The 26,045-nt window shown below is 36.0% G+C and overlaps 1 protein-coding gene, 1 long non-coding RNA gene and 2 other non-coding genes across 4 annotated transcripts in view; 3 read left to right on the forward strand and 1 right to left on the reverse strand.

Moving 5' to 3' along the window:
• Positions 1-19,597, reverse strand: part of LOC134326196 (zinc finger protein ZFP2-like) — a 46,106-nt gene extending 26,509 nt beyond the window's left edge. Inside the window, exons 1-2 of the mRNA XM_063008387.1 lie at positions 19,366-19,597; positions 6,461-7,329 (exon numbers count right to left, since the gene is read on the reverse strand). Coding sequence (XP_062864457.1) covers positions 6,461-7,329; positions 19,366-19,597 — 1,101 coding nt within the window. The remainder of the gene's footprint in view (positions 1-6,460; positions 7,330-19,365) is intronic.
• On the forward strand, positions 191-262 carry trnaq-cug (transfer RNA glutamine (anticodon CUG)). The gene has a single exon. It is a non-coding gene; the product is annotated as a tRNA-Gln (tRNA).
• On the forward strand, positions 5,012-5,084 carry trnak-cuu (transfer RNA lysine (anticodon CUU)). Its single transcript has one exon. It is a non-coding gene; the product is annotated as a tRNA-Lys (tRNA).
• Positions 19,598-22,009: 2,412 nt separating the features above from the next.
• On the forward strand, positions 22,010-25,517 carry LOC134326707 (uncharacterized). The gene is made up of 3 exons (XR_010014560.1): positions 22,010-22,194; positions 22,361-22,517; positions 25,412-25,517. It is a non-coding gene; the product is annotated as an uncharacterized LOC134326707 (long non-coding RNA).
• The last annotated feature ends 528 nt before the right edge of the window (positions 25,518-26,045 follow it).

Here is a 26,045-nt window from a genome sequence, read left to right on the forward strand (position 1 = left end):
ACTAAAATTACTTTTATTTAGTGTTTAAAACTTCTAAATTACCTCAGTTTTGTCAATTGATTTCAGTCAATTATATCAATCACATAAGTTTAAATCACTTGAGATGTAAAAGTAAAGTCTGAAGTTGAATATTTTTGCATTATTTACTCAGCAAATGGCGAATCATTACGTTTAGTTTTTGTGGTGTCAGGGTTCCATGGTGTAATGGTTAGCACTCTGGACTCTGAATCCAGTGATCTGAGTTTAAATCTCGGTGGGACCTTACTGCTTTTATTTGGGGCCCAGTGTGAGGTCCAAGATTGAGAAACATTAGCAGTTTCAGGATGGTAGCATTCAGCGCATGTGCAGTACAACAGAGCATCACAATTGCTTGTGCTAGTTTAGAGTCACCTAAAATTACATGTTAATTTCCATCCATTCATCCAGCTTGAATATCATAATAGCACTAGTAGTGTTATAGTGTTCCACATGTGACTGCTCCATCCCAAAATATAATCGCAAATCATTGTTTACAGCGCCATCTAACAGCCAACTTGCTCTTAAATGACTAATTATTCACTTTTTGGCTTTATTTACTCAGCAAATGGCAAGTTTCATTTGGGAGCCGGTGTGAGTTCCAAGGTTTAGAAACTTTAGCAGTATCAGGATGGTAGCGTTCAGCTCATGCGCAAGTACTACAGAGCACTTGTGGGGTGTAGACCATGATTACTTGTGCTAGTTGTGTCAACCAAGCAGATCACCATTCAGGAAGGTATATCAGTGCCAAAATACGAGCCAGTTTGTTCAGTAAAACTTTATAAGCCAACAGCAGCGAATAAACTTAAGAGTCACCTTAGATTACATGTTAACTTCCATCTATCCATCCAGCTTAAATACCATAAACACTACATACAAAACATGTGGAGCTATTCTTACTACAGTAAAACACACTGAACTGACTTTTAAAGTGAAGTTCAAAATGTTGTACAGAGATCGTTCCCATCTAGTGGTGCTAGATAAATTACAGCTTGTTACTTGGGTACAGATTTGTGACATTATTATTAAATTGTTGTTGTTGTGTTTGTTGTTATTTTTAACTGTTCATGTTTTTAAGTGTAAAACCATAAACAGCACCGTCTATAAATAAATGAATCTTGTGCTTCCACTTGAGATTTTTGTTTACGTGAACAATGTCTGAAATTTGATGAGCTTGATTAGTTTGTAATATGTGTTAAGATGATGAATGAACCTAAACACTTGCTTTTAAATTTTAGGCTTTTAATTATTCATTTATTTATTTGTTTATTTTAGTTTCATTACAACGTGACACCAGCAAGATAATCAAGCTAAAAAAAAATTCAGTGTTTATGTTTATGGCTCTTCTGTCCCAGGTGTTTGGGTTATTTTAACTTGTTGGGTTGTGCAATTTAACCATTGTTTTTTACCCAATGTTGGGTTGATTTTACCATGAATTTTACCATGATACATACTACTACTAATTGTACTACTACTACTAATAATAATAATATAATAATAATAAACAGCACAAAGATGTTTTTGAGGTTTTTTCTTTTCATTATTTAGTATTAATAAAAATAAATATTTAAATACAAAAATGTATCTGGATACACAAAAAAAACTAATTAGGAAAATGTAAACAAAATCTGACAGTTAATAATTAATATATTATTTACATTGTTAAAAATACTGCATTTCTTTGATTGCAGCCACATATTATTGGTAGCGACTGTAATGAGATTAAGCATAAATACATTTAAGAAAATACAGCATTAAAGCATAATCTCATTAAAATAGGCCACAATTTAACACTATAATACAATATAATATATTAATGTCTGAATTACATTAACTAATTATTTAATAAACTGTGATTAAACAAAAATATAAAATACATCTAACATACATCTTAAACTGCTCTTCTTCACATGTTATATTCCTCCTCTGTTGAATAAATCAGGGCCCCTGAAACCCATATAACTGAAGATTTACCAGGGAGCTGGTTCACTACCTGCTGTAATGATTCCCAAACTGAGGACACTGTTTGGGAAAGTGTAAATCAAAGCAATAAAAAGCTCTAAAGCAAACATCTACTGCTTGGATAAGAGACGCTGCTCTACAGGACTGTAATAAACTGAGAAAATGTTCAAGTCCAAACTCTAATACCAACAGGAAGAGCTTCCTCTGTTCCTACTGCTGCACTCAACCATGTTGGATCCAGACTGTTATAAAATAAACATTTCATTCTCATGTTTCCTCTCCTTGTTTCTTGGTCTCCAGAAGACACTTCAGAACAGCAGGAGTTGGAGCTTCATCTCTGTAACCAGACTCAGTTGCAGAACTCTTTAATTTCTGCAGGTTTTGTAGATAAAGAACTCTTGGAAGCATCGATTTGTTCTTCTGCTCTCAGAGGTCGTCTTTTCAGCTCACTGTGCACAACAACATCTACATCAACTGGACAGTCAATCACAAAATGTTCAGTCTAATGACTTGAACCTTGTAGTAACTCTAGAAATGTAAAACTGTAATATGGGTGAACAAGTCGAACACTTTTTGTAATAACATTTATCCACTGCAGACCCTTTAAGTGATTTTTTTTGTTGATTGCTACAGTGTGGAATGAAAAAGAATGATGGTGATGCTGGAAGTCACTGGGTAAAGAATTCCTCGTTACTCTCATAACTCACATCATCCTCATCCTGAACATCTTTTACTTCCTGCAGCTTCTCCTGCAACTGAATCCTAACAAAACGTAACATAAACTTTAATATGAAATCAACCACTCGTAGTCACCATGTACTGACAGTGTTTACAGTGTACTTTGTAGTGGTTGTTGTGTTAGGAAACAATGCAGAATTTCTTCTTAGCAAAGAAACCCTTTTATACCCTGGTTATTTCTTATATTTATATAAGGATTATAATGTTTAGTTATCATCCTTATTTAATCTGTTTAATTTGGTTATTTTATTGGACTTCAAAAACTGGTCAATACATAATTGAATAAACACTTTATATAAGTTTACCATCCCGTTACTTCATAATCCCACAGTAAAATACTTAAACGCTTCAAAAATATGATGAATTCATATAATTTATTTTGCTTATTTCATGGAGTTTAGAAGATGTGGTATTATGAGTAAGTAGGACACTTATTTAAATATAGTGGATTTAACTGAAAGCAGGTTTCTTTATTTTTTAATACCAAAGAAGGTCTGAATTTGGAACATGTAGATTGTTCTATATTTAGACTAGAACAGACTTTATTTCTTGTACATCTGTGTGCATCAGGACTCCATAAGTTTATTAAACTGTAAAAAAACTTATTTCTGTTTTAATCTCTGTACTAACAGTCAGAGCGTCGTACCGTAAAACAAGGTTTAGAAGCGCACTAAAACTTTTAGTGTAGACAATGTGATCAGTACCGTAAAACAGGGTTTAAAAGCGCACTAAAACTTTGTGTAGACAATGTGATCAGTACCGTAAAACAGGGTTTAAAAGCGCACTAAAACTTTTAGTGTAGACAATGTGATCAGTACCGTAAAACATGGTTTAGATGCGCACTAAAACTTTGTGTAGACAATGTGATCAGTACCGTAAAACAGGGTTTAAAAGCGCACTAAAACTTTTAGTGTAGACAATGTGATCAGTACCGTAAAACAAGGTTTAGAAGCGCACTAAAACTTTTAGTGTAGACAATGTGATCAGTACCGTAAAACAGGGTTTAGAAGCGCACTAAAACTTTTAGTGTAGACAATGTGATCAGTACCGTAAAACAGGGTTTAGAAGCGCACTAAAACTTTTAGTGTAGACAATGTGATCAGTACCCTAAAACAGGATTTAAATGTGCACTAAAACTTTTAGTGTAGACCAGGGGTGTCAAACTCATTTTCACCAAGGGCCACATTAGCATTATGGTGGCCCTCAAACAGCCAATTGTAACGTATCCTGCTGTGATTGCAGTCTGTTGTTTTTCTTGGAGGCTGAATTCTGCATTTATATTGTCCTCCTTTACCACAGACACGGCCTCATAACACAAGAGATGCACCGTTTTCTCTTCTTGAAGCACAAACTTGTTTTCACTTTCATTACATTTCCTCCTTCTGCTTAATTTTCTTACTTATCTTCTTGCACATTTTGGGATTGTGTAAATATTTCTTAACATCATCTACTGGTGGGCTGTGTCACTTTACATGTAACAAAATTAGGCATTTTGAGAGATGCAGTTTGTTTAGGATTTTACAGTGTATTTTTAAGACAATCATTCTCCCCTTACTAGTAGTTTATCCCCCTTTCTCAGCTAGACAGACAGACAGACAGACACACAGACAGACAGACAGCTCCCTTCAGAATACAGTCGGTTTATTTGCTCGCCAGCTGTGTGATACACTGTGTGCATCAAAATAAAGTAAACATACAAACAATAAAAACAATAAAGAACTTAATACAGTAAAAGCACACAGCTGTAGTCAAGTTTTACATCTGGTACAATATGAGATTTAACCAAATGTGAAATAGAGGTAACGAGTTAGCATTCTGTGTAAAGATACTAATTGCTAAAGTAACGGTAACAATAGTATTTAATTACGGTAAATTTGTAACTAAAACGCTGTGATATACTCACTTAACATTTACAAACAACTGAGAATATAAATGCCACGACTTACAGACGGTGCTTCTGTATTATACTGCAAGATAATTATCTGTATTTATTTATTATTGTTTACATTACTGACTACACTACCCCGCGTTCTTTTGCCGTAAAAGTCACATGGCTTCTAGCGAAGGTTAAAGTTAGTTGCCATGACTACGATGTCACGTTGTCTCTTAAAGGCGCAGGACTCCCATTACACTAGTACGGTCTCTGTAATGACTCAACCCATCACAACAATCGTACAGTCGTTAAACCTCTCGCGGGCCACATAAAATGACATGGCGGGCCGGATGTGGCCCGCGGGCCATGAGTTTGACACCCCTGGTCTGACCGATGAGCTGTCTGTTCTGAGATGCTGCTTAAGCCCGGCTAGCTCAGTCGGTAGAGCATGAGACTCTTAATCTCAGGGTCGTGGGTTCGAGCCCCACGTTAGGCGAGTATCTTCATTTAACGTCTACGGAAACCAAAAGGACGTTCTTCAACTTTGGACAGCCGGTCTCTGGTGACTTATCAGGTGGATATTTGTGCTTGTAGGACTGTTGTTTACTGGATGTTTTTCAGTTACTTATTTCCACTATTCTGTGCGACTACACATTGTTGTTGTGTCTCATGTTCGGTTGATCAACATTAAGTTTGGCAAATTGAAATAATGGCATGTTTCTGACTTGAATGAGAGGGGCTTTAAAAAGATCTCACACTTGCTGAGACAACGTTTGAAGCCCAGGTTAACAGGACCTGCTAGTTAGAGAAGGATCACTTGTTTTTTAGTTTAAGTCCAAAAGTGGGTGTGGCCCGTACGGTGATCGAACCCGCAACCTTGGTGTTATTAGCACCACGCTCTAACCATCTGAGCTAACCGGCCGATGTTCATGGGTAGGTCATATACCCACATACCCGATTCTACACTGACAGCCCTTCAGTTATGGAGCTGCCACACAGAAACGATGGAGAGCTTTACTGTTGTGGAGCAGAACAGATCTTCGTGTGAGATGACTGAGGTTCATGTATTTTTCTTTTAAGAATAAATAAAAGCTGATGCTTTTAACCTCATACTTTCCTAATACTTTTATTCTACACGGTCTAAATTTCTTTTAGTCTTCTGCCATGTGCAGTGCAAGAATTCACTAAATTACACAGCAGTTCTCTTTTTATTTATTTATTTTTGCCATTGACAGAATTGATTGTAAGCATTTATAAAGATCATGCCACGTTCATTAGGTGAAATAAAGCCAGAATTAAAGATGGCAGAAGAACAGGGTGGTATTCTTACTTTCAGTGATTAAATTACTCAGGTTAGAAAGTCCTGATATGCAGCACATGCTCACCTGACTCTCTCTCAGACGTGCTACCTTTAATTGTTAAGTTGGGTGTGGACCGTACAGGGATCAAACCCACAACCTTGGTGTTATTAGCACCACGCTCTAACCAACTGAGCTAACTGGCCAGTACACCTAGTCTCTACAATAATTCTACACTAACTCCATTCAACCAGCTACATGGCAGCACAAAAACCATTTGAGATTCTGCACACTTACAGTGAAGATCTGTAAAAATGAACTGAATCCATGTTTAGCTGGATGAAGAACCAATTAATCTGAAGACGTCACTCACTAACCGTCCCACTCACTCAGCTCACTCACTTTCATAGACTCATTTACACACATTTAGTCGACACTTTTATACAAAACATCGCTTTCAACACTGTGAGCACTGATACAGTTCCTCTCCAGTGTGAATGCGCTGGTGTTTTTTCAGATCACTCTGTCCAGTAAAGCTCTTCTCACACTGATACGGTTTCTCTCCAGTGTGAATGCGCTGGTGGAGTTTAAGATTACCCTGTATATTAAAACTCTTTCCACACTGTGAGCACTGATATGGTTTTTCTCCAGTGTGAATGCGCTGGTGTACTTTAAGATTACCCTGTATATTAAAACTCTTTCCACACTGTGAGCACTGATACGGTTTCTCCCCAGTGTGAATGCGCTGGTGTTTTTTTAAATGACTCTGACAATAAAAATTCTTCTCACACTGTGAGCACTGATACGGTTTCTCTCCAGTGTGAATGCGCTGGTGTATTTTGAGATGACTCTGTGTAATAAAACTCTTCCCACACTGTGAGCAATGATACGGTTTCTCTCCAGTGTGAATGCGCTGGTGTATTTTGAGATGACTCTGTGTAATAAAACTCTTCCCACACTGTGAGCAATGATACGGTTTCTCTCCAGTGTGAATGCGCTGGTGTATTTTGAGATGACTCTGTGTAATAAAATTCTTCTCACACTGTGAGCACTGATATGGTTTCTCTCCAGTGTGAATGCGCTGGTGTATTTTAAGAGCACTCTTATGATTAAAACTCTTTTCACACTGTGAGCACTGATACGGTTTCTCTCCTATGTGAATGCGCTGGTGTATTTTGAGAGCACTCTGGAATCTGAAGCTCTTCCCACACTGTGAGCAGACGTTTCCTTCTTCCTGTGTGGGACTGAGAGAGGTGTTAATGCTGACAGTACCAGAGGACGTTTGCTGATTACTGGAGCTTCTGGTGGGCGTCAGATCCTCATGTTCAGTCTTAATCTTCACCAGAGTCTCATATTTATCATGGTTGCAGCTCTTGATGTGATTGTGGAGCTGATTTTGGGTTGTAGAGGAACGTGGACACGAGGAGCAGCAGAAATCCTTGTTCAGTTCTGAAGCAGAAAATAATCAAATACATTTATAACATTATAAATAATCAAATACATTTATAACATTATAAATAATCAAATACATTTATAACATTATAAATAATCAAATACATTTACAACATTATAAATAATCAAATACATTTATAACATTATAAATAATCCAATACATTTATAACATTATAAATAATAATATACATTTATAACATTATAAATAATCATATACATTTATAACATAAATAATAAATACATTTATAACATTATAAATAACCAAATACATTTATAACATTATGAATAATAAATACATTTATAACATTATAAATAATCAAATACATTTATAACATTATAAATAATCAAATACATTTACAACATTATAAATAATCAAATACATTTATAACATTATAAATAATCCAATACATTTATAACATTATAAATAATCAAATACATTTACAACATTATAAATAATCAAATACATTTATAACATTATAAATAATCAAATACATTTATAACATTATAAATAATCAAATACATTTATAACATTATAAATAATCAAATACATTTACAACATTATAAATAATCAAATACATTTATAACATTATAAATAATCAAATACATTTATAACATTATAAATAATCAAATACATTTATAACATTATAAATAATCAAATACATTTATAACATTATAAATAATAATATACATTTATAACATCATAAATAATCAAATACATTTATAACATCATAAATAATCAAATACATTTATAACATTATAAATAATCAAATACATTTACAACATTATAAATAATCAAATACATTTATAACATTATAAATAATCCAATACATTTATAACATTATAAATAATCAAATACATTTACAACATTATAAATAATCAAATACATTTATAACATTATAAATAATCAAATACATTTATAACATTATAAATAATCAAATACATTTATAACATTATAAATAATCAAATACATTTACAACATTATAAATAATCAAATACATTTATAACATTATAAATAATCAAACACATTTATAACATTATAAATAATCAAATACATTTATAACATTATAAATAATCAAATACATTTATAACATTATAAATAATAATATACATTTATAACATCATAAATAATCAAATACATTTATAACATTATAAATAATCAAATACATTTATAACATTATAAATAATAATATACATTTATAACATTATAAATAATCAAACACATTTATAACATTATAAATAATCAGATACATTTATAACATTATAAATAATCAAACACATTTATAACATTATAAATAATCAAACACATTTATAACATTATAAATAATCAAACACATTTATAACATTATAAATAATCAAACACATTTATAACATTATAAATAATCAAACACATTTATAACATTATAAATAATCATATACATTTATAACATTATAAATAATAAATACTGTTAGTAAATGTTAAACTGAGATCTGATGCTAAAGTCCTGTAACGTGATTCATCCTGCATTCATCATTTCCTGCTCACACTGATCTGCATGAGCACAATACAAGCTTTCACTGTATGATGCTTCATCCCAGGTTCCTCTGATTCTATTCAATCCAAATCTTATTTTACTCAAGATAAAAAATATCTTACTGAGTTCATCTTTATCTTCAGGTTCTTCCTTCTTCACAGGCTTCATCTGGAAACCTCCACACTGTTGGTCCTCTGGGGTGAGGTGTTCCTCAGAGGTGAGGTGTTCCACAGGGATCGAGGTTCCTTCACCTGAAATTTCTTTGTTTTGTGAAGGAAGAAAAATAAGTTTGTTATTGTTGGTAGTAACGACCAACTTCTTTATTAAGCACTTAAGTTAGAACTAACAGACACGTACTTCTATACTATCTGTCAAAAACACGACCTATAAACCTTTGTTCAAACAGGGTTTCAGCAGATTTAATAATAATAATAATAACAATACAACCCCAAAATCAGAAAAAGTTGGGACAGTATAGAAAAAGCAAATAATAATATAAACACACACTTTGACTTTTATTTGATGTCAGACAGGATGAAGCTGAGATGTTTAATCTTTTATCTGCTCAACTTCATTTCATTTATTAATAAGCATCCATTCCTGCATTTCAGGCCTGCAACACTTTCCAAAAAAAGTTGGGACCGTTCAGGACTGCAGGCAGGCCAGTCCAGGACCCGTACCCTCTTCTTCCACAGCCACGCCTTTGTAATGTGTGCAGCAGGTGGTTTTGCATCGTCTTGTTAAAAAATGCTAGCCCCTCAGGTGGCGCAGCGATAAAAACACATGCTGCAACCAGAGCCGAATTTCAAGTACATCCTATCGAATCCAGCTCTGCCTTGTCGGCTCGAGGCTGAGTGGCACGTATATATTGAACATATCAGCTTATATACTCGACTTTATTTCTTCTCATTCATTACCCAATCATTCAGCCACTTGTATTCACCTGGCATTACTCTGTAATTATATACTAGTCTATACACGGTACAGTCAGCATGATCTGATTTTTTTAAATTATTTTATTAACCTTTATTTAACCAGGGAAGTCACATTGAGATTAAAATCTCTTTTACAATTGAGCCCTGGCCAAGACAGCAGCAAATCACACAAAAATTACTCCATCAACAACATAGGGAGGATATACAGTATATACATGTATACATTTAACAAGAACAAACATATGTATAACATTTTTTTTGACTTTTTCTTTAAATTCAGTCAAAGAAATAAACTGCTTCAATTTAAAATATTTCTGTAAATCATTCCAAACAAAAGGTGCGCTGTAACTAAATGCTGTCTTTCCAGATTCCGACCAAACTACTGGAACTTCCCATTGTATATAGCTACTGGATCGTAAGTCATACAAAGACCTGTTTGATGATAAAAATTTAGACAAGTATGGTGGGAGCTGACCAATAATTGCTTTCTACACAAAAATGACAAAATGTACTCTCCGTCGTACTGAAAGTGGAAGCCAACCAGTCATTTCATAAAGTGTGCAGTGATGAGTTGAATAACTCGCACGTGTTATAAACCTTAATGCAGAATGATAAACCGAATCTAGGGAGTTCAATATTGTCTTTGAGGTATGTCTGTATAAAATATCTCCATAGTCTAGAATTGGTAAAAAAGTAGCTTCAACTCATTTCTTTCTAGCCTGTAGAGTAAAACAAGAACTGTTTCTAAAATAAAAGCCCAATTTTAGCTTTAACTTTTTTATCATATGTTCAACATGCAACTTAAAAGACAGACTATCATCCAACATAAAACCTAAATATTTATAAGATGAAATTAATTCTATTGGTTTACCAGACAGTGTGTAAATCTTAGAGAATTAAGATTATGCTGAACAGTCACAAATGCTTTCTGTAGATTTGAAAGAGCCTCTGCAGGTGATGAGGCTGAACTATAGATAATAGTGTAATCTGCATAAAAATGAATATTAGCATTGCACACATTATCGCCAAGGCTGTTGATATAAATGGTAAACAACAGCGGTCCAAAAATAGAGCCCTGTGGCACCCCATTTCTAACAACCAGCTTTTCAGAAAAAGCCCCATCAAAAAGTACTAGGACTATAGCAGATTTCCAAGCGTCAGGTACAATATTCTGCTCCAATGATGAATTTAAAATATAAGTAAGTGGCTCAACAATAATATTAGCTGCAATTTTCAAGAATATTGGCTCAATCTCATCAGGCCCTGCAGACTTCCTAGCGTTTAGCTTTTTAAGGGTTGACAAAACCTAATTTTTCCCAACTGGTCTAAAATGAAATTTAGGCCCGTCCTTTACTTCTGTACATGTTTTATCTGATATGTTCTTATTTGACACACAGTTAAAATTGGACCCAGATGGAATAAAATGCTCGTTAAGACAATTCACCATTTCCTTTCTATCAGTAACTTGTTGATTGTTTACAAGTAATTGCTTAATAACAGAGAAGGATACTGGGATGAAAGACAATTACTTTATTGTTTTCCAGAATTTAATAGGATTATTCAGATTTCTTGTTGTTTCATCAAGATAACATTTTAAATTGGCTTTGCAAACAGATATTGTACATCTGTTTCTCAACAATCGAAAAGCCAACCAATCTACTGCCAAATGAGATTTTCTTGCTTTAATCCAAGCCAAATTTCTTTCATGAATAAGTTCTGACAATTCTTCTGAAAACCAAGGATTGTCTCGTCCCTTCACTCTGAAACTGCTCATGGGAGCATGCTTGTTCATAATCTCCAATAAAAGAGTTTGAAAATAAGTCTATGCTATTTCAGCATCAAGTATAAGAAATACCTTTTAATATACAGTTTAATATTCTTTATCTTCTGTCTCCTCATTTCACTCACCTGCTCACTTATGCACTAAATATACTAAAATATTACAAGAAATTCAGACACGACCAAATTAGGAGAAATGATTTTGCTCAAGTCTTACTGAGTTCATCTTTATCTTCAGGTTCTTCTTTCTTCACAGGCTTCATCTGGAAACCTCCACACTGTTGGTCCTCTGAGAAGAGCAGTTCCACAGAAGCAACATGTTCTGCAGGGATTAAAGTGACTTCACCTGAAATTCATCAATATGAGAAGAAGAAACTCAACAACTGGAGGAAACTGAAGGTTGTGGGTTTGGTTCCTAATCATAAATAAATCCTAGTTAGATTAAAACTTAAATCCAGACTGGACTGTAGCAGCTGTACTGTACTACACTAAACTGTACCATACTGTACTGTACCTCACTGTCTGGTGGAAAAGTGGCATCATGCTCCATATTTACTTACAGAAGAAATCATCATCATCATCATCCTCCTTTTGTGTTATTTTCTTCTGAAATTCTTCATGTTGTAGATCCACAGGGGTGACGTCTCCCTCTTCTGCTGACTGCATTATTAAAGATCTAATAGACAGACAGACTATTCAGCTATAAATAAAGTTCAACTATAAACAAAGTTCAACTGTAAACAAAGTTTATCTGTAAACAAAGTTCACCTGTAAACAAAGTTCAACTATAAATAAAGTTCAACTATAAATAAAGTTCAACTATAAACAAAGTTCAACTGTAAACAAAGTTTATCTGTAAACAAAGTTCACCTGTAAACAAAGTTCAACTATAAATAAAGTACAACTATAAACAAAGTTCAACTGTAAACAAAGTTCAACTGTAAACAAAGTTCAACTGTAAACAAAGTTCACCTGTAAACAACGTTGAACTATAAACAAAGTTCAACTGTAAACAAAGTTCAACTGTAAACAAAATTCAACTGTAAACAACGTTCAACTATAAACAAAGTTCAACTGTAAACAAAGTTCAACTGTAAACAACGTTCAACTATAAACAAAGTTCAACTGTAAACAAAGTTCAACTGTAAACAACGTTCAACTATAAACAAAGTTCAACTGTAAACAAAGTTCAACTGTAAACAAAGTTCAACTACAAAGTTCAACTGTAAACAAAGTTCAACAATAAACAAAGTTTAAAAATATCACGTGTTTACAGGGCCGGAGTTGGGCCCCTTTTTCAGCCCAGGAGTTTTATGCCCAAACCCGGCCCACTTTTTCCATGCAGGAGGAATTTGAATAAATAAAACAGCAGCTAGCTCTTTCAATGCCTTTTTATTGGGTATACGTTCAGGTATTATGTTGGTTAGTTAACAGAAAACACTTCACTTAAACATGTTTAATTCAAATTTAAATCAGATAAAGATTTAAAAGGTAAAAAAATCTGATAAAGATGAAAACGTATTTACATTTGTGCAGGAGCAATAAGTTGAAATAAAAAAAAGAGGTACTATATTGTTAGGTTTACACTAAACTCTTAAATAGCTTCATTACACACATATTTAGTAGGCTACCTACAGCATCAAAAGCCTCCTAAGCAGTGCACAGATTTCTGTAACTTTAACAGTGTCATTGTCTATAGACATGAGAATTTCCTTCTCTGTGTACATTAACATGAAGGCCTCCAAGGGGTCCTGTTTACCTATTTCATTTGGGCTGATTTTAATGTATTTTCAGCATTCTTAATATCTGGGTACTGGGTATCTTTTAGAATCTATCCATCACATCTGTTCTGTGTGCAACTTGTTACATAAAATAGTTTTTTAGTTCATTTTTATCCTCTCTACTCGTCTCTGTAGTTCTGGCCTCTCTATGCCTACTCGGTTCACCAGCAGGATCAGACCCCAGGAGAAAAAAACCCATTTCATAAAGGGTTAGCCTATTTTGCTGAATAACATAACATGCTTGTTTTTTTTTAGCCTATATTGTGATGGTGTAAAATTGATAGTGATTTAGGTTATTTGTCTTCATTTGTTAAAATAAATTAAGCTATCGTGCTGACATCTTTCTGAATGTCTGATTAATTTAACATATATCATGTATATTCTCTATGTTATATTTTACATTACAAATAACTATCTTAGTTTAAATAACTCTGTTAGACTATCCTCTACCTGTCCCTTCAGTAGTCATGGCCTCCTCGGGATCATCAGTACAGTAGCGTCAAAAACATTCCATTAATGAGTTAGGCTGTTTAATATATTACACTTCAAATTATGTTTATTATTTTCAGCTTGAAACTGGATATTTGTGATTAATGGTGTGTATTGGGTTCTACAAAATCCACTGACTGATAGCGCTTATTCTGTTGCTATAATTACTTTTACCGGCGCTCCAGAAAAGACGCCTCGTGGGCCAAACCAGCTTAAACATTTGGGAGGGGAGATACCATCAGATGGTAGAACAGATCTAATCTACTGCTGCGATGTAGGGGCTGCGCTGTCAGATGAATGGAGAATGAATGAAAGAAGAAGATTAGATAAGTGACAGACAGGGATCGGGAGGGTCGGGAGTTTTCCCGGTGGGCCGCTCTGTATGTGGGCCGCTGAGAGAGTGAAAAATACATTCTGTTTTAAATATTCCTGAATAATAATCCTGAAGTGTGCATTGGCCCACCACAGTGTCCTCACTGCATGTCCATTGGCCAATCACAGAAATGTCCCTCCCCCAGGATAAACCATAATCACAACAACAGGTGTTCAAAAAAATAGTGAATGAGTGCGAAATGGAGACAACCTGTTTGGCAGTGAGGAACTACAGCATAGCCAAAGAGCAGAACAAATATAGTTAGAGTTCAGAGCCTCTGCTTCGTTAGTAACGCAGTTTAAGAAGAGACTGTGGGCCCATCTCAAATGTCGCCTATGCTCTACTTAGGGTACTTCCTAACAGTACAAAACATTTCTTTTAACAGTCACTGAATGATTAATAAGTAGTTATCTAAGCTACTGTTAGATACCAGGGGCTTTAAACAAGCCGTTTTAAGGACTATTTTTGTAAAAGTTCTATGATGTCATGTCCAACATAGTGCACTACATAGGGAGGTGGATATAATTTGAGACGGTACCATTAGTCTCTGATCCTCAGAAGAAGTAAACGCTATCTTGTCCTCTATAATACAGAAAGGAAAATGCAGTTGTTCAGGACATTTTTTTTAGAGTGATTATGTGCATAGTTCACATGGTTACTTTCCCTTGTCAACATATTAAAGTATTTACACATGCGATTTATTTTATATTATTTATGTTGTTTTTAGAGATGTACTCCATTTATTGTAAGTCGCTTTGGACAAAAGCGTCGGCTAAATGTAAATGTAATGTGGGGGGGGTGATGTGGATGTGGATGTGCTTGTAGTGGGCTGGTCAAGAAAAAAGTTTTGTTCCCAGTCCAGCTCTGGTGACAGATAAATGTCAAAATTATTTTTCCCATCCAACCGGCCCAAACTCGGGATTGACATGAGCCGGCCCATCGGGAATCCTCCCGAATCTCCCGATTAGCCACTCCGGGCCTGCGTGTTTATATAAAACTGAGATTTAATCATGAAGAAACTCAATTAGTTCCGCTCAATTGATTCATTTTGCTGGATCGGTTCAAATGAATCGGTTCAGTAATATGAATAATGTGTGATGCTAACAGTTAGCGGAGCAGCTAATAGTTTGTTTGTTTAAATAAAACTGGAGTTAAAGCTCCTTAAATCCTCACAGTGATGTTTTATTATGAACTCTAGTTTTATTATTAATTAGAATGTGGTTATAATTAAATATAAGGGTTATAATTAAATACATATTTTACTTACAGATGAGGCTCTACAGTACAAACAGCAGCTTCTTGTTCTTCTTATGATGTTTAATGGCGGTTGGCAGAACAACTTAAGACGCACCAGCGCCACCAACTGGACTGGAGTTGAACAGCAGCTTAGCAGTAAAACATCTCCATTAGCACATCTGTATTAGTGGTGTGCGATACTGCAAAATTTGATATCGATCCGATACCAAGTAAATACAGGGCCAGGGAAGAGCAGTGTATCATGATTTATGAGGTGAATGTATCATCAATTTGCTTTGACTAATTAATGATTTTGTGTTTATTAGTTCATCATGTGCAGTGAAAACCCACTACAGTTTGTAGGTGAATAAAAAGTAATTTTATTAATGTAATAAAAAGTCTGGGGTTTTTGTTGAGAAACAGTTATATAATAAGAAACATAATTCCCCCTCTCATTGTACACTCTGGCTTTTTGTAAAATAAAGTACATAAAAATATTAAAGAACGTCAATTCTTTTTCATAGAAAGTTTTTTTTGTTCATAAACAATAATATAATAAAACTAAATTAATTGCTTTCACTGCACTTCTTATCTGTCTTAAAACAAAGTACAGTACAACATTAAAACTGAAGAATACGTTTTAAAATGTGAAAAAATCCCATCACGCTAGTATTGATCCGATTCCGATAACAACATTGGTATCGATACTATCGATATTTGGATCGATTCGCCCACCACTATCCTGTATCTCTCAGGTAGCTTTAGAGAGGACTACACTACAGACATCCCAAGTCTCCCGGAAGTTTTGGGAGTCTCCCGCATATACATAGCGGCTCCCTGATTCCCACAAGTCAGATAAAATCTCCCGGAATCTAGAAAGAGCGGCCAAGAGCGACACACGCACACAGGCGACACAGACTTTTTTAATATGATCGTGTATTAAATCCGTTATCTGATATACAATCTAGCGCACTGTGTAGGGAACATAATTAATTATGTAATACACTACACAGTGCACTAGATAGTGTATTACATAATTAATTATGTCCCTACATAGTGCACTAGATTGTATATTCGATCATAGATTTACGTTCCCTACTTAGTGCACTAGACAGTATATTAGACAATTGGTTTATGTTCCCTACACAGTGCGCTAGATTGTATATCAGATTTAATACGTGATCATATTAATAAAGTCTGTGTCGCCTGCGTTCGCATGTGTGTGTGTGTGTGTTTCAGTGCTTTCTGCACCATGGCCAGCATTAGGGTTCATAACATCGTGGTCTTCATGCAGTAAGACTATTTGGGGTAATTAGGGTTGAGGGGTAATTGGCTGTGGGGTATAAAATATATAAGCACTGCAGGACGGATCAGCTGCATTCATCTTCCCCTCTATCAGGACTGCCACCACCATGCTTCACAGTAGGTGTGGCATTAGCCGGGTGCCTGGTCTCCTCCAGACGTGACTCATTTCTTCTGGTCTGAGAGACCTCGAGGTGCATTTTGGCCCATCTTCCTCGATGGCTCAGATTGGCAGTAGGGGTGGCAGATGCCTGGTCTCATCCAGAGAGTCCTCTAGGTGACTTTTGGTCATGCTGCCTGGATTGTCAATCTTCTGGAAGGTTATCATGTCTCCACAAGGATACGCCGGAGGTTCCTGCTCACCTCCCGGCCAGTTGGTGGTCCGTACCCTTGCCCAGATCTATGCCTCTGAGGTCTGCAGACGATTCCTTTGACCTCATGGCCACTGTGGACTGTGGGACCTCGTATAAGCAGGTGTCTGCGATCCCCAATCGTGTCCAATCAATGGTGTTTTTGTTTTTTGTAGTATTTTTAGGTCCAAAGTCTCACCTAGAACTATAAACCAAGGTCAGACAATACAGTTATACAGTTGTGAAGCGCTGAAGATGGTAAATCATCACTTTACAGTTTAATATACAAAACCTACAGAGTTCTGATGCATAAAAATGTACCAGAAAGAAAAGTTACAACCTATATGTAGATCTAAAAAGTTGGAAATTCAGACCTTCTCTGTTATTAAATCACAAATTTCAATAAAATCTCTGTATTTTTAAAAAACACTTTCTTATCTACTCGTTATAAATACTTTTGTTTATATTTTGACAACATAAGGACATAACATGGTAACATTATGCACATTTTGTGGAATTGTTATAGTCCAATTTTAGAGCTCTAAAATAATAAGCAACTCAATTTATTATCAAATCACCACAGCAGACACTTGAAGAATATTGACTTTTCTACTGACTTTATGAGGCTCAGACATTTATACTGTACTGTACATGTCGCCCTCATGTGGTACTTTTGAAGAATTGTAAAAAAGTAATATAATATAATAATACTTTTTTTCCAACATGGTCAGAAGCTCTTATATTACCACATCATACAGATTTTACTGATTCTACTGAATTTTATTGTACTAGATCAACCCAAAATGAGCATTTATAGCAGCAGGAAAAACAACCTGGACATGATGCAGTAGTTTTATTTTATGTTCTGGTTAAGTGTAAAATATTAAAACATTGTCATTTATATAAACTGATGCATGACATTAAATAATGTAAAAACATGGTGTTGTAGAAAAGCATTATGCACTTTAATCGAGAATGATTTGCACTTTACTTTTTAATGTTACTGTTATATTAGTTTCCTGTACAAAAATTCATTTTTTTTAAAGTAATTTGTATACTTGCACATTGTAATAAAATGTAATTTTAAAAATCAAACGCCAAGGTTGCGGGTTCGATCCCTGTACGGGCCACACCCAATTTTAGACTTAATCTAACAAACAAGTGATCCTTCTCTAACTAGCAGGTCCTATTGATCTGGGCTTTAGACATTGTCTCTGACAAGTGTGAGATCTGTGTACTTTGGTCAGTGGAAGTAGTTTTATAGCTTCATAAAAACATTTTACTTACGTGTCCAGTCCTGCTACACAAACTGTCGTTTTTGTCCCTGTTAAAAACTTTAGCTTAGTTAAAGCAAATAAAGACACATTTAAAATGTTCATCTTTTATTACAGGTTTAAAGTTGCATAAAACAAATGTTTGCACAAATAATATAAAACCAAAGTACAAAATAAACATTTCACTTATTTTAATTATCTCACAAATCACTTCTCAGTTTTAAAGGTCAAAGGCAGCAGCATCTTTTAGATCAGAACAGCTATTAACATTAAATATCACTAAAGAGGAAATCCTGAAGACAGCAATGTAAACCTTTCATTTAAATACAAGCTGCAGTAAAGTTACATAGCTGAACCATGGTAAAAAAAGAACCTTACAGCTCAGCACAATGGTTAAACTGCACAACCCAACAAGTTAAAATAACCCATCATGTGTTCTGTCCAATATTCACACAGTGCTGGGTTGCCAAATAACACATTTTCACCTGCATTCGGCCTTTTCTTTCCTGTATACCAAAAACAGTCACCATTGCAGGTCTACAACACGTTACAAAAACATTTGGGAGGAAAGAGCCATAAACACTCTCTAATTTATATACATTATAAAAATAAAATAATAGTAATAATAATAAAGTCACAAATCTGTACCCAAGCAACAAGCTGTAATTTATTTCTAGCACCACTAGATGGAGATGATGTCTGTATAACATGTTGAACTTTACTTTAAAAGTCAGTTCAATGTGTTTTACTGTGTATATATGGTAAATAAAAGCCTCCTATCTGTACTAGATTGGTTCTTTGGCATGAGCAGCAGGGATCAATAGACCCAACATGCCTTGTGCCAGCAGGTTAGATCGATGGTGTTGTGGTTTAATGGTGTGGGACTTTTTCCTGGCTGCATTCCTTTACAGAAAACAGAATGTATTCATTGAATAATGTGATTCAGACGTGTTTCGGACACATTTACGATATTATCACGTCCACATGTGGATATTACATTGAATGTTATTGTCAGCATCTGCTCTGTCCTGGTCAGGGTCGCGGGGTATCCTGACCACCAGGAAACACTCGGCGCATGCAGGGCAGTGATACCCTGAACGGAACAGGGCGCCGGTGCATCGCAGGACTGAACTGCTGCCAGCGGCCGCCGCTTCAGCCTGGAGCTCCTGAGAGGAAGGTTGTGACGTCACAGTAGGACTAAGCGGAGCATCAGGCACATTAAAGCTCATCTGATGTGTTTCTGCTTCAGTTCAGTGTTGAGCACGTCGAGGAACGGACACGAGAGAGCTGTAAGTCACATTAAATGTAGTTTATACTGAATGATCTATTATAAAGTACATTCTCTAGCAAAACATCTACACAGAGATTGATTAAAAGAATATAAAATAATGTTGTAATAGTGGTCATAATGTAGAGATAGATCAGTTAAATGTGCCAGGTAAATAAGTGGGTTGTTATTATTATTATTATTATTATTATTATTAATGGTGGCATGGTGGCTCTGTGGGTAGCCTCAAAGCAAGAAGGTCCTGGCTTTGATTTCACTAATCACTAATTATTATCTATCATTCAATAAATCATAAACTGGTTAGGAAGTTTTGTCAGGTTGGATGAGTGATGTCTGTCTGTAAATTAACACCATAATGTTTTTTCTGTCATTAATAGAAGTCTTCATCAGCACCATGAAGAAACCAAAATGCTTTAAAAGCTTTTTCTCCCGCTCTGACTGCCGGGGCGAACAGGAAGAGAGTGTAAGTGTCCAATACGACCGTCTAATAACAGATTAACAACCACCACTTGCCATCATCCTAGTAACTACCTAGCAACTTGCCATCTTGTATGGATCATGTAATCTTTTACAGGTGACTGTGGACAATCTGCAGGATTTGATCGCAGGGATCCAAACAATTCTAGTGGATGAACTTAAAGACAACCTGCTTCCTCCACTGAAGGAGTTTGTATACAATTGATGTCCTGCAAAATCCATCAATTTAAACCAGACCAGGAACCAAAACGACCCTGGACCTTCTGGACACAGTCCCATGTTAGAACAGCAGCTTGAAACAGAGATGGAAGAATGCTCTGAGGGGAACATTGAAACCATCAGAAAGGCCCATGAAAGGGAACCAAGAGCAGAACTTCCAGAACTAATAGAAGAAGACTTTGTGGACAGTATGGACCTGAGGAATTCTGTAAGGCAGATCCTGTTCAGTAGTGCCAGCAGCACGCAGCAAGATAAAGTCAGTCAGGAACCATCGATAGAAACTATGACTGAATCTCTTGCTGCAGCGCTCTGCCAGGACCTCCAGGACAAAATCACTCTTCTGCTCCAGAATGTAAAACAACTACTGGAATGCAGAAGCTCTCAGGCTGACTGTCTTTCTACACCATGTGGCTGCGACTATTCGCTATTAGATTTTTTTCTGAATCTGCTCAAGGCCAAAAAGTCCAGTGTGAAGACTCTGTCAATGGACAGACAACCACAGTTGGTAAATAACAGAAAATCCCTTTTGAACACCTTTCAGAACAGAACCATTTGCTACAATTATTGGATTAAAAATAAACCTTTGTGTGAGGTTTTGCTTATTTACCACATCGATTTTTTTATGAGCTTTTAACCATCACAACTCTCTTTGTGTTTCTTCTTTCTATGATACAAAGACACAAATCCAAGAAGAACACGGATGAAGAAAGTCCGGGACTTCTTCAGAGGAGTGTGGCAGAGAGTCAGACGACTTTTTAGCAGAGGATCCAGTTCCAGCAATGTAATTACATCATAATAAGAGCTGATTTTATGTGAAACTGGGTGTTAAATGAGAAAATCTTGTATGAATATTGTTTTTTGTTTAATATAAATTTTCCTTCTTTTACAGGCTTTGAATGTGGACAATCTACTGGATTTAGTTGAAAGGGTCCAAAGTATATTAGTGGAGGAACTTAAGGACAACCTGTATCCTCCACTGATAGAGTTTGTAAACAATCAATTTCCATGTACATCCACTAGTTCAAACCAGACCAGGGACCATAATGAGCCTGGACCCTGTGTAACCAGTCCCACTAAAGATCAGCAGCTTGAAACAGAGCTATGAGGGGAAAACTTGCCACCTAATAACCCAGACACCAATGTGGACAGTATGGACCTGAGAAATCGTGTGAGGCAGGTCCTGTTCAGTAGTGCCAGCAGCACACAGCAAGATAAAGTCAGTCAGGAACCATCAGTTAAAACAATGACTGAATCTCTTGCTGGAGTGCTCTGCCAGCACCTGCAGGATGAAGTTACACCACTGCTCCAGAATGTAAAACACCTACTGGAATGCAGAATTTCTCAAGACGACTGTTTTCCTACACCATGTGGCTGCAAAGATTTTGTATTAGATTTATTTCTAAATTTGCTCAAGGCCACACATTTTTCAAGTCCAGAGGAGCTATAGCTCTTCTACAATATCCTTCTGCACACTGTATTGGACAAAACAGTGACGCAACTGCTGGCTAAGGGATTTGAGGTAAAAGGGTCACCCATAGGCTCCCCTCAGAGTGAGCTCGTTTCATTGCTGCATCCTTTCATTTTAATTACAATCATGGACAATCTTGTCCCATCCAAACAAGGTAAAGTTTTTCTTTCTCACTATGTGTTCACTATGGTGACGGTATATTTCGTATCATTGTTTTGAAAAGCATTTTTAATCCCGTGTATCATTGTTTGAACAGCATTTTAAATCATGTTTCTGTGTGATTTCAGTAGAGGATGCTTCTTGCAGCACCACCACAGAGGTCCTGAGTTCAACAGAAATATCTGCAGATCCTGTTGATGAATTCCCAATTCAATGTAAATAACAGAAAAATTCGATTTCAACACCATTCAGAACAGAGAAAAAACATTTAGCATTAGTTTATATGTTGGGTTAAATGTTTTCTAATTAACCATAAAAACCTTTTATGCGTGCGTTTTAAACATTGTGACTGACTGCGTTTCTCCTTTCTATGATACAAAGGCACAAAACCAAGAAGGAAAAGAATGAAACAGGTCCAGGACTTCTTTAGAGGAGTGAGCCAGACAATCAGACGACCTCTCAGCAGAGGATTCCATTCCAGCTGAATCCACGATGCTGATTCATTTTCATTTTAAGTTCTATTTAGCAATTAAACATTGTAAGAGACGTTCTAAATAATACTAAAGCGAGTGTAGCTGCACACTTTCCAATTGGTATACTAAATGTACAAGGTATTTCAAAAGTGAACAGACAGGGATGAGATTGTTTAACTATCTCTCTGGCTATAGTTCATTGCTTATATGTATCTCAACAATCTGATTAGTTTTGAAGTGATTTGGGTGAAAGTATTCCTTTTGTGGGACTTGAGCTCCTCTAATGATTGGATTGTTTGTGGGCTAAGTTATTTGAATGGGTTTAATTACAGTAGACCAAAACTGATCAGTTTAAAACTTTTCATGTTACCTTTTGCCACTTTACTTCAGTATTATTATTATACTGACTGACCGTAGCTTTAAAACAAATATAAACATGTCTGTTGTAAGCTTTAAACAGTATTACTAGAGGAAATGCATTTTTTCTGGATCTAATACGCTGTTCTTCATTATAAATCAGTAAAAGCTGAATCATGAAGAATGGAAACCCTTTTTACTTTGCAGAAATGCAGGATAGAAGCATTTTCACTAGCTGCTACAACTATAAGCATGTGGAATAAGTTTTAACACAAGGGTAGATAATTCATACATGTACCAGCCAGCCCACCATAAATCATGGTCTCAGACTCATTTAGTGTAATTGACACTTTCATCAACGAATAAAAACGAGATGAAAATGTTTGGCAGGGACGACATCCAATCAGAACTGATTTAGTTTTGGAGAGTTAGGGAGAGATCCAATCATAACTACTTTAGCGTATGTGGAGAGGCGGGACAAGCCGGGTAGCCATCCTATCAGTACTAATTTCTTTTGCAGTACCGCTGTAAGACCACACTCGCACACATTTGATCTGAACCCAGGAAGACCAGACTAGCCTGTGAACTGTCGTTACTCATGGAACCAGGTTAACTCCACAATGTCAACAGGGAGAAAGTGGAGAGCCGATATATAGACACATTCCTCATTTCACATCGTGAAAAACAAGACGATGTGTAAACCATCTGGGGCGACGATCTCGGGTAAAAACACAACAAATCTAAAACCACTTCTGGCACTGCTGGCAGTATAATGGCAACATAATGGCACTGCTGCTTTTACGGTACCCAGTTTTATAAAGAATGTAATATGCAATTTGTTATGAACAATGCATATATTTTTCAGGCAGAGCAGGCCTACTGGTCATTAATATTTTGTTAATCTTATGCTCAATAAGCAAGGTCAGGTAAATAAAGATGTTTGAAATAAGTTACATCTGTTTTTGTGTGTATTGCACATTCAAACATTAATAATATTCCATAACTGGTTAAAAATGTTTCATTTTGTGTAAGTGTGCATAATTACTTAAATAATTCAAGTGAACTGATTAAAAAGCATTTACATTTTACACCCTTTATATGTATTTTAGTCTAGGGCTGGGCAATTTTCACGATTAATTCGGTTAATTCGCATGAACGTTTACACCCGATGTTAGAAATGTGACAATCGTGATTGTTTACATACTTTATATTTTAATTAAAATACCAACATGTCACGAGGCAGAAACTGACCAGACGCTCACGAAACATAAATCATGGAAAGTTTAATATCAAAAGGGTGAAAACAGTGTACAAAATCGGGTAGAATGCAAAACCAGCGGATAAACTAAACAGTAAACGGAAGACAACAAGGATTATACACGGTAACGGTTAGATTCAGAAATAAGGAGCGCAAACACGATCGGCAAAACGAGACACAAACAGAAGAGTTTAATTAAGATTCACTGAATCAAACACCGCTGAACTGAATCAAAACTCCGGAGATGGTAAGCGTGATCAGGATTGGCTGACCGGGACATGTGAGTCACGTGACAGTCCGGGGGAGCACGGGAATTGTAGTCCATATAGTTAGAAGCAGACCGTGCCCCCTCCATCCACCCCCAATAACAAGAGGACAAAATCAAAGCTGAGCTGAGTGATTACTTGATGCCCCCCCAGTGTAGCTACTGATACAGACTCACTCAGTGGTGGAAACAGTACAGTACAGGCTCGTGTTCCTTTTAAGAAACCTGTAAATAACTTTTTGTAGTTCTTTTCCTAATGTAAGGAGGCTCTGCTGCACATTATTTAAAATAAGAGTTGTTTGTGAGATATTCTTATAAAGGATATAGATAATTCAGATTTCTATTTTGTTTTAATTATTGTTAATTATTGTGATATTGTTTTTGTTATAAGTTTGAGTCCCTTGAAAGGATAATTATAGGTGGTGCTGTTACTATTTTTGCACTTCTGCAGTCTTTTAAATTACAATGCAAAAAAAAAAGAAATTTGAGTCTTGTTTCAATTGCATTATACAAGAAAAAAAAAAAACTAAATCATAATCAACAATCGGTTATAATTTTAAAATAATAGAGATTTTTTTATTTGGCAAAATCGCCCAGCCCTATTTTAGTCGACTGAAACTAAAACTAGACTAAAACTAAAACAATTCAGATGACTAAATTATGACTAAAACTAAATTACATTTTAGTCAAAAGACTATGACTAAAACTAAATCAAAATTTGCTGTCAAAATTAACACTGACGGGTGGTTCCATGAGTAACCCAAAAAATAGGTCCAGACAGTGTAGATCTTTAACCATACAGGTTTCTGAAGGCTTCTGCTAACGGTAAAAACAATCAAACCTTTTAAGATTTGAGCTTTTTTCCAGGAATAAGAAGGATCGAGAGCTCTGGGAGGTCTTTCTGGGTGAGTAGGAGATGATGAAGGTTTGATATCTATGCAAGGTTTAAGTCTCTATTCACAGGACCTCACAGGACCTCACCGGACCTCCAGGACGTCACGATAGCGTAACGGTAGACCTCTATAAATTAAGGGCTGGATTGTGTCTAACTGCATTTCTTGCTTGTTTTCTCGACGCAGGTCAACGAGCATCTCGATCCGGAAGACGAGGAGATTCTTCTTACAGTTACCAGCAGCTTCTTTGTTTATTAAATAAATAAATTGTTCAATAAAGACGTGAACTGTACCGTCGTCTGTGTGTCTGTGTGTTATTAGCACGTTTTTAGGCGTCTGTGTGCACAGACTTTGATAGGACACCCAAAAGACGGGTATGATACCGATTGAGATGCATCTCCAATTTAACTGGAGGCCACCTGTGGTCAATTGGTTTGATTGGATACGATTGGGGATTGCAGACACCTGCTTATACGAGGTCCCACAGTCCACAGTGGCCATGGGGTCAAAGGAATCGTCTACAGACCTCAGAGGCATAGATCTGGGCAAGGGTACAGACCACCAACATCCATAAATGGAAGAAGTCTGGCCTGGCCGGGAGGTGAGCAGGAACCTCCGGCGTATCCTTGTGGAGACGTGAGAACCTTCCAGAAGATCAACCATTTGAACTAGGTGCTAAAATGCACCTAGAGGTCTCTCGGACCACGAGAAACACGTTATGTCTGGTGGAGACCAGGCACCCGGCTAATGCTGCACCTACTGTGAAGCATGGTGGTGGCAGTGCTGATAGAGGGGAAGATGAATGCAGCTGATCCGTCCT

The sequence above is a fragment of the Trichomycterus rosablanca genome, chromosome 14, assembly GCF_030014385.1.
Source record: "Trichomycterus rosablanca isolate fTriRos1 chromosome 14, fTriRos1.hap1, whole genome shotgun sequence".
Classification (NCBI taxonomy): Eukaryota; Metazoa; Chordata; class Actinopteri; order Siluriformes; family Trichomycteridae; genus Trichomycterus; species Trichomycterus rosablanca.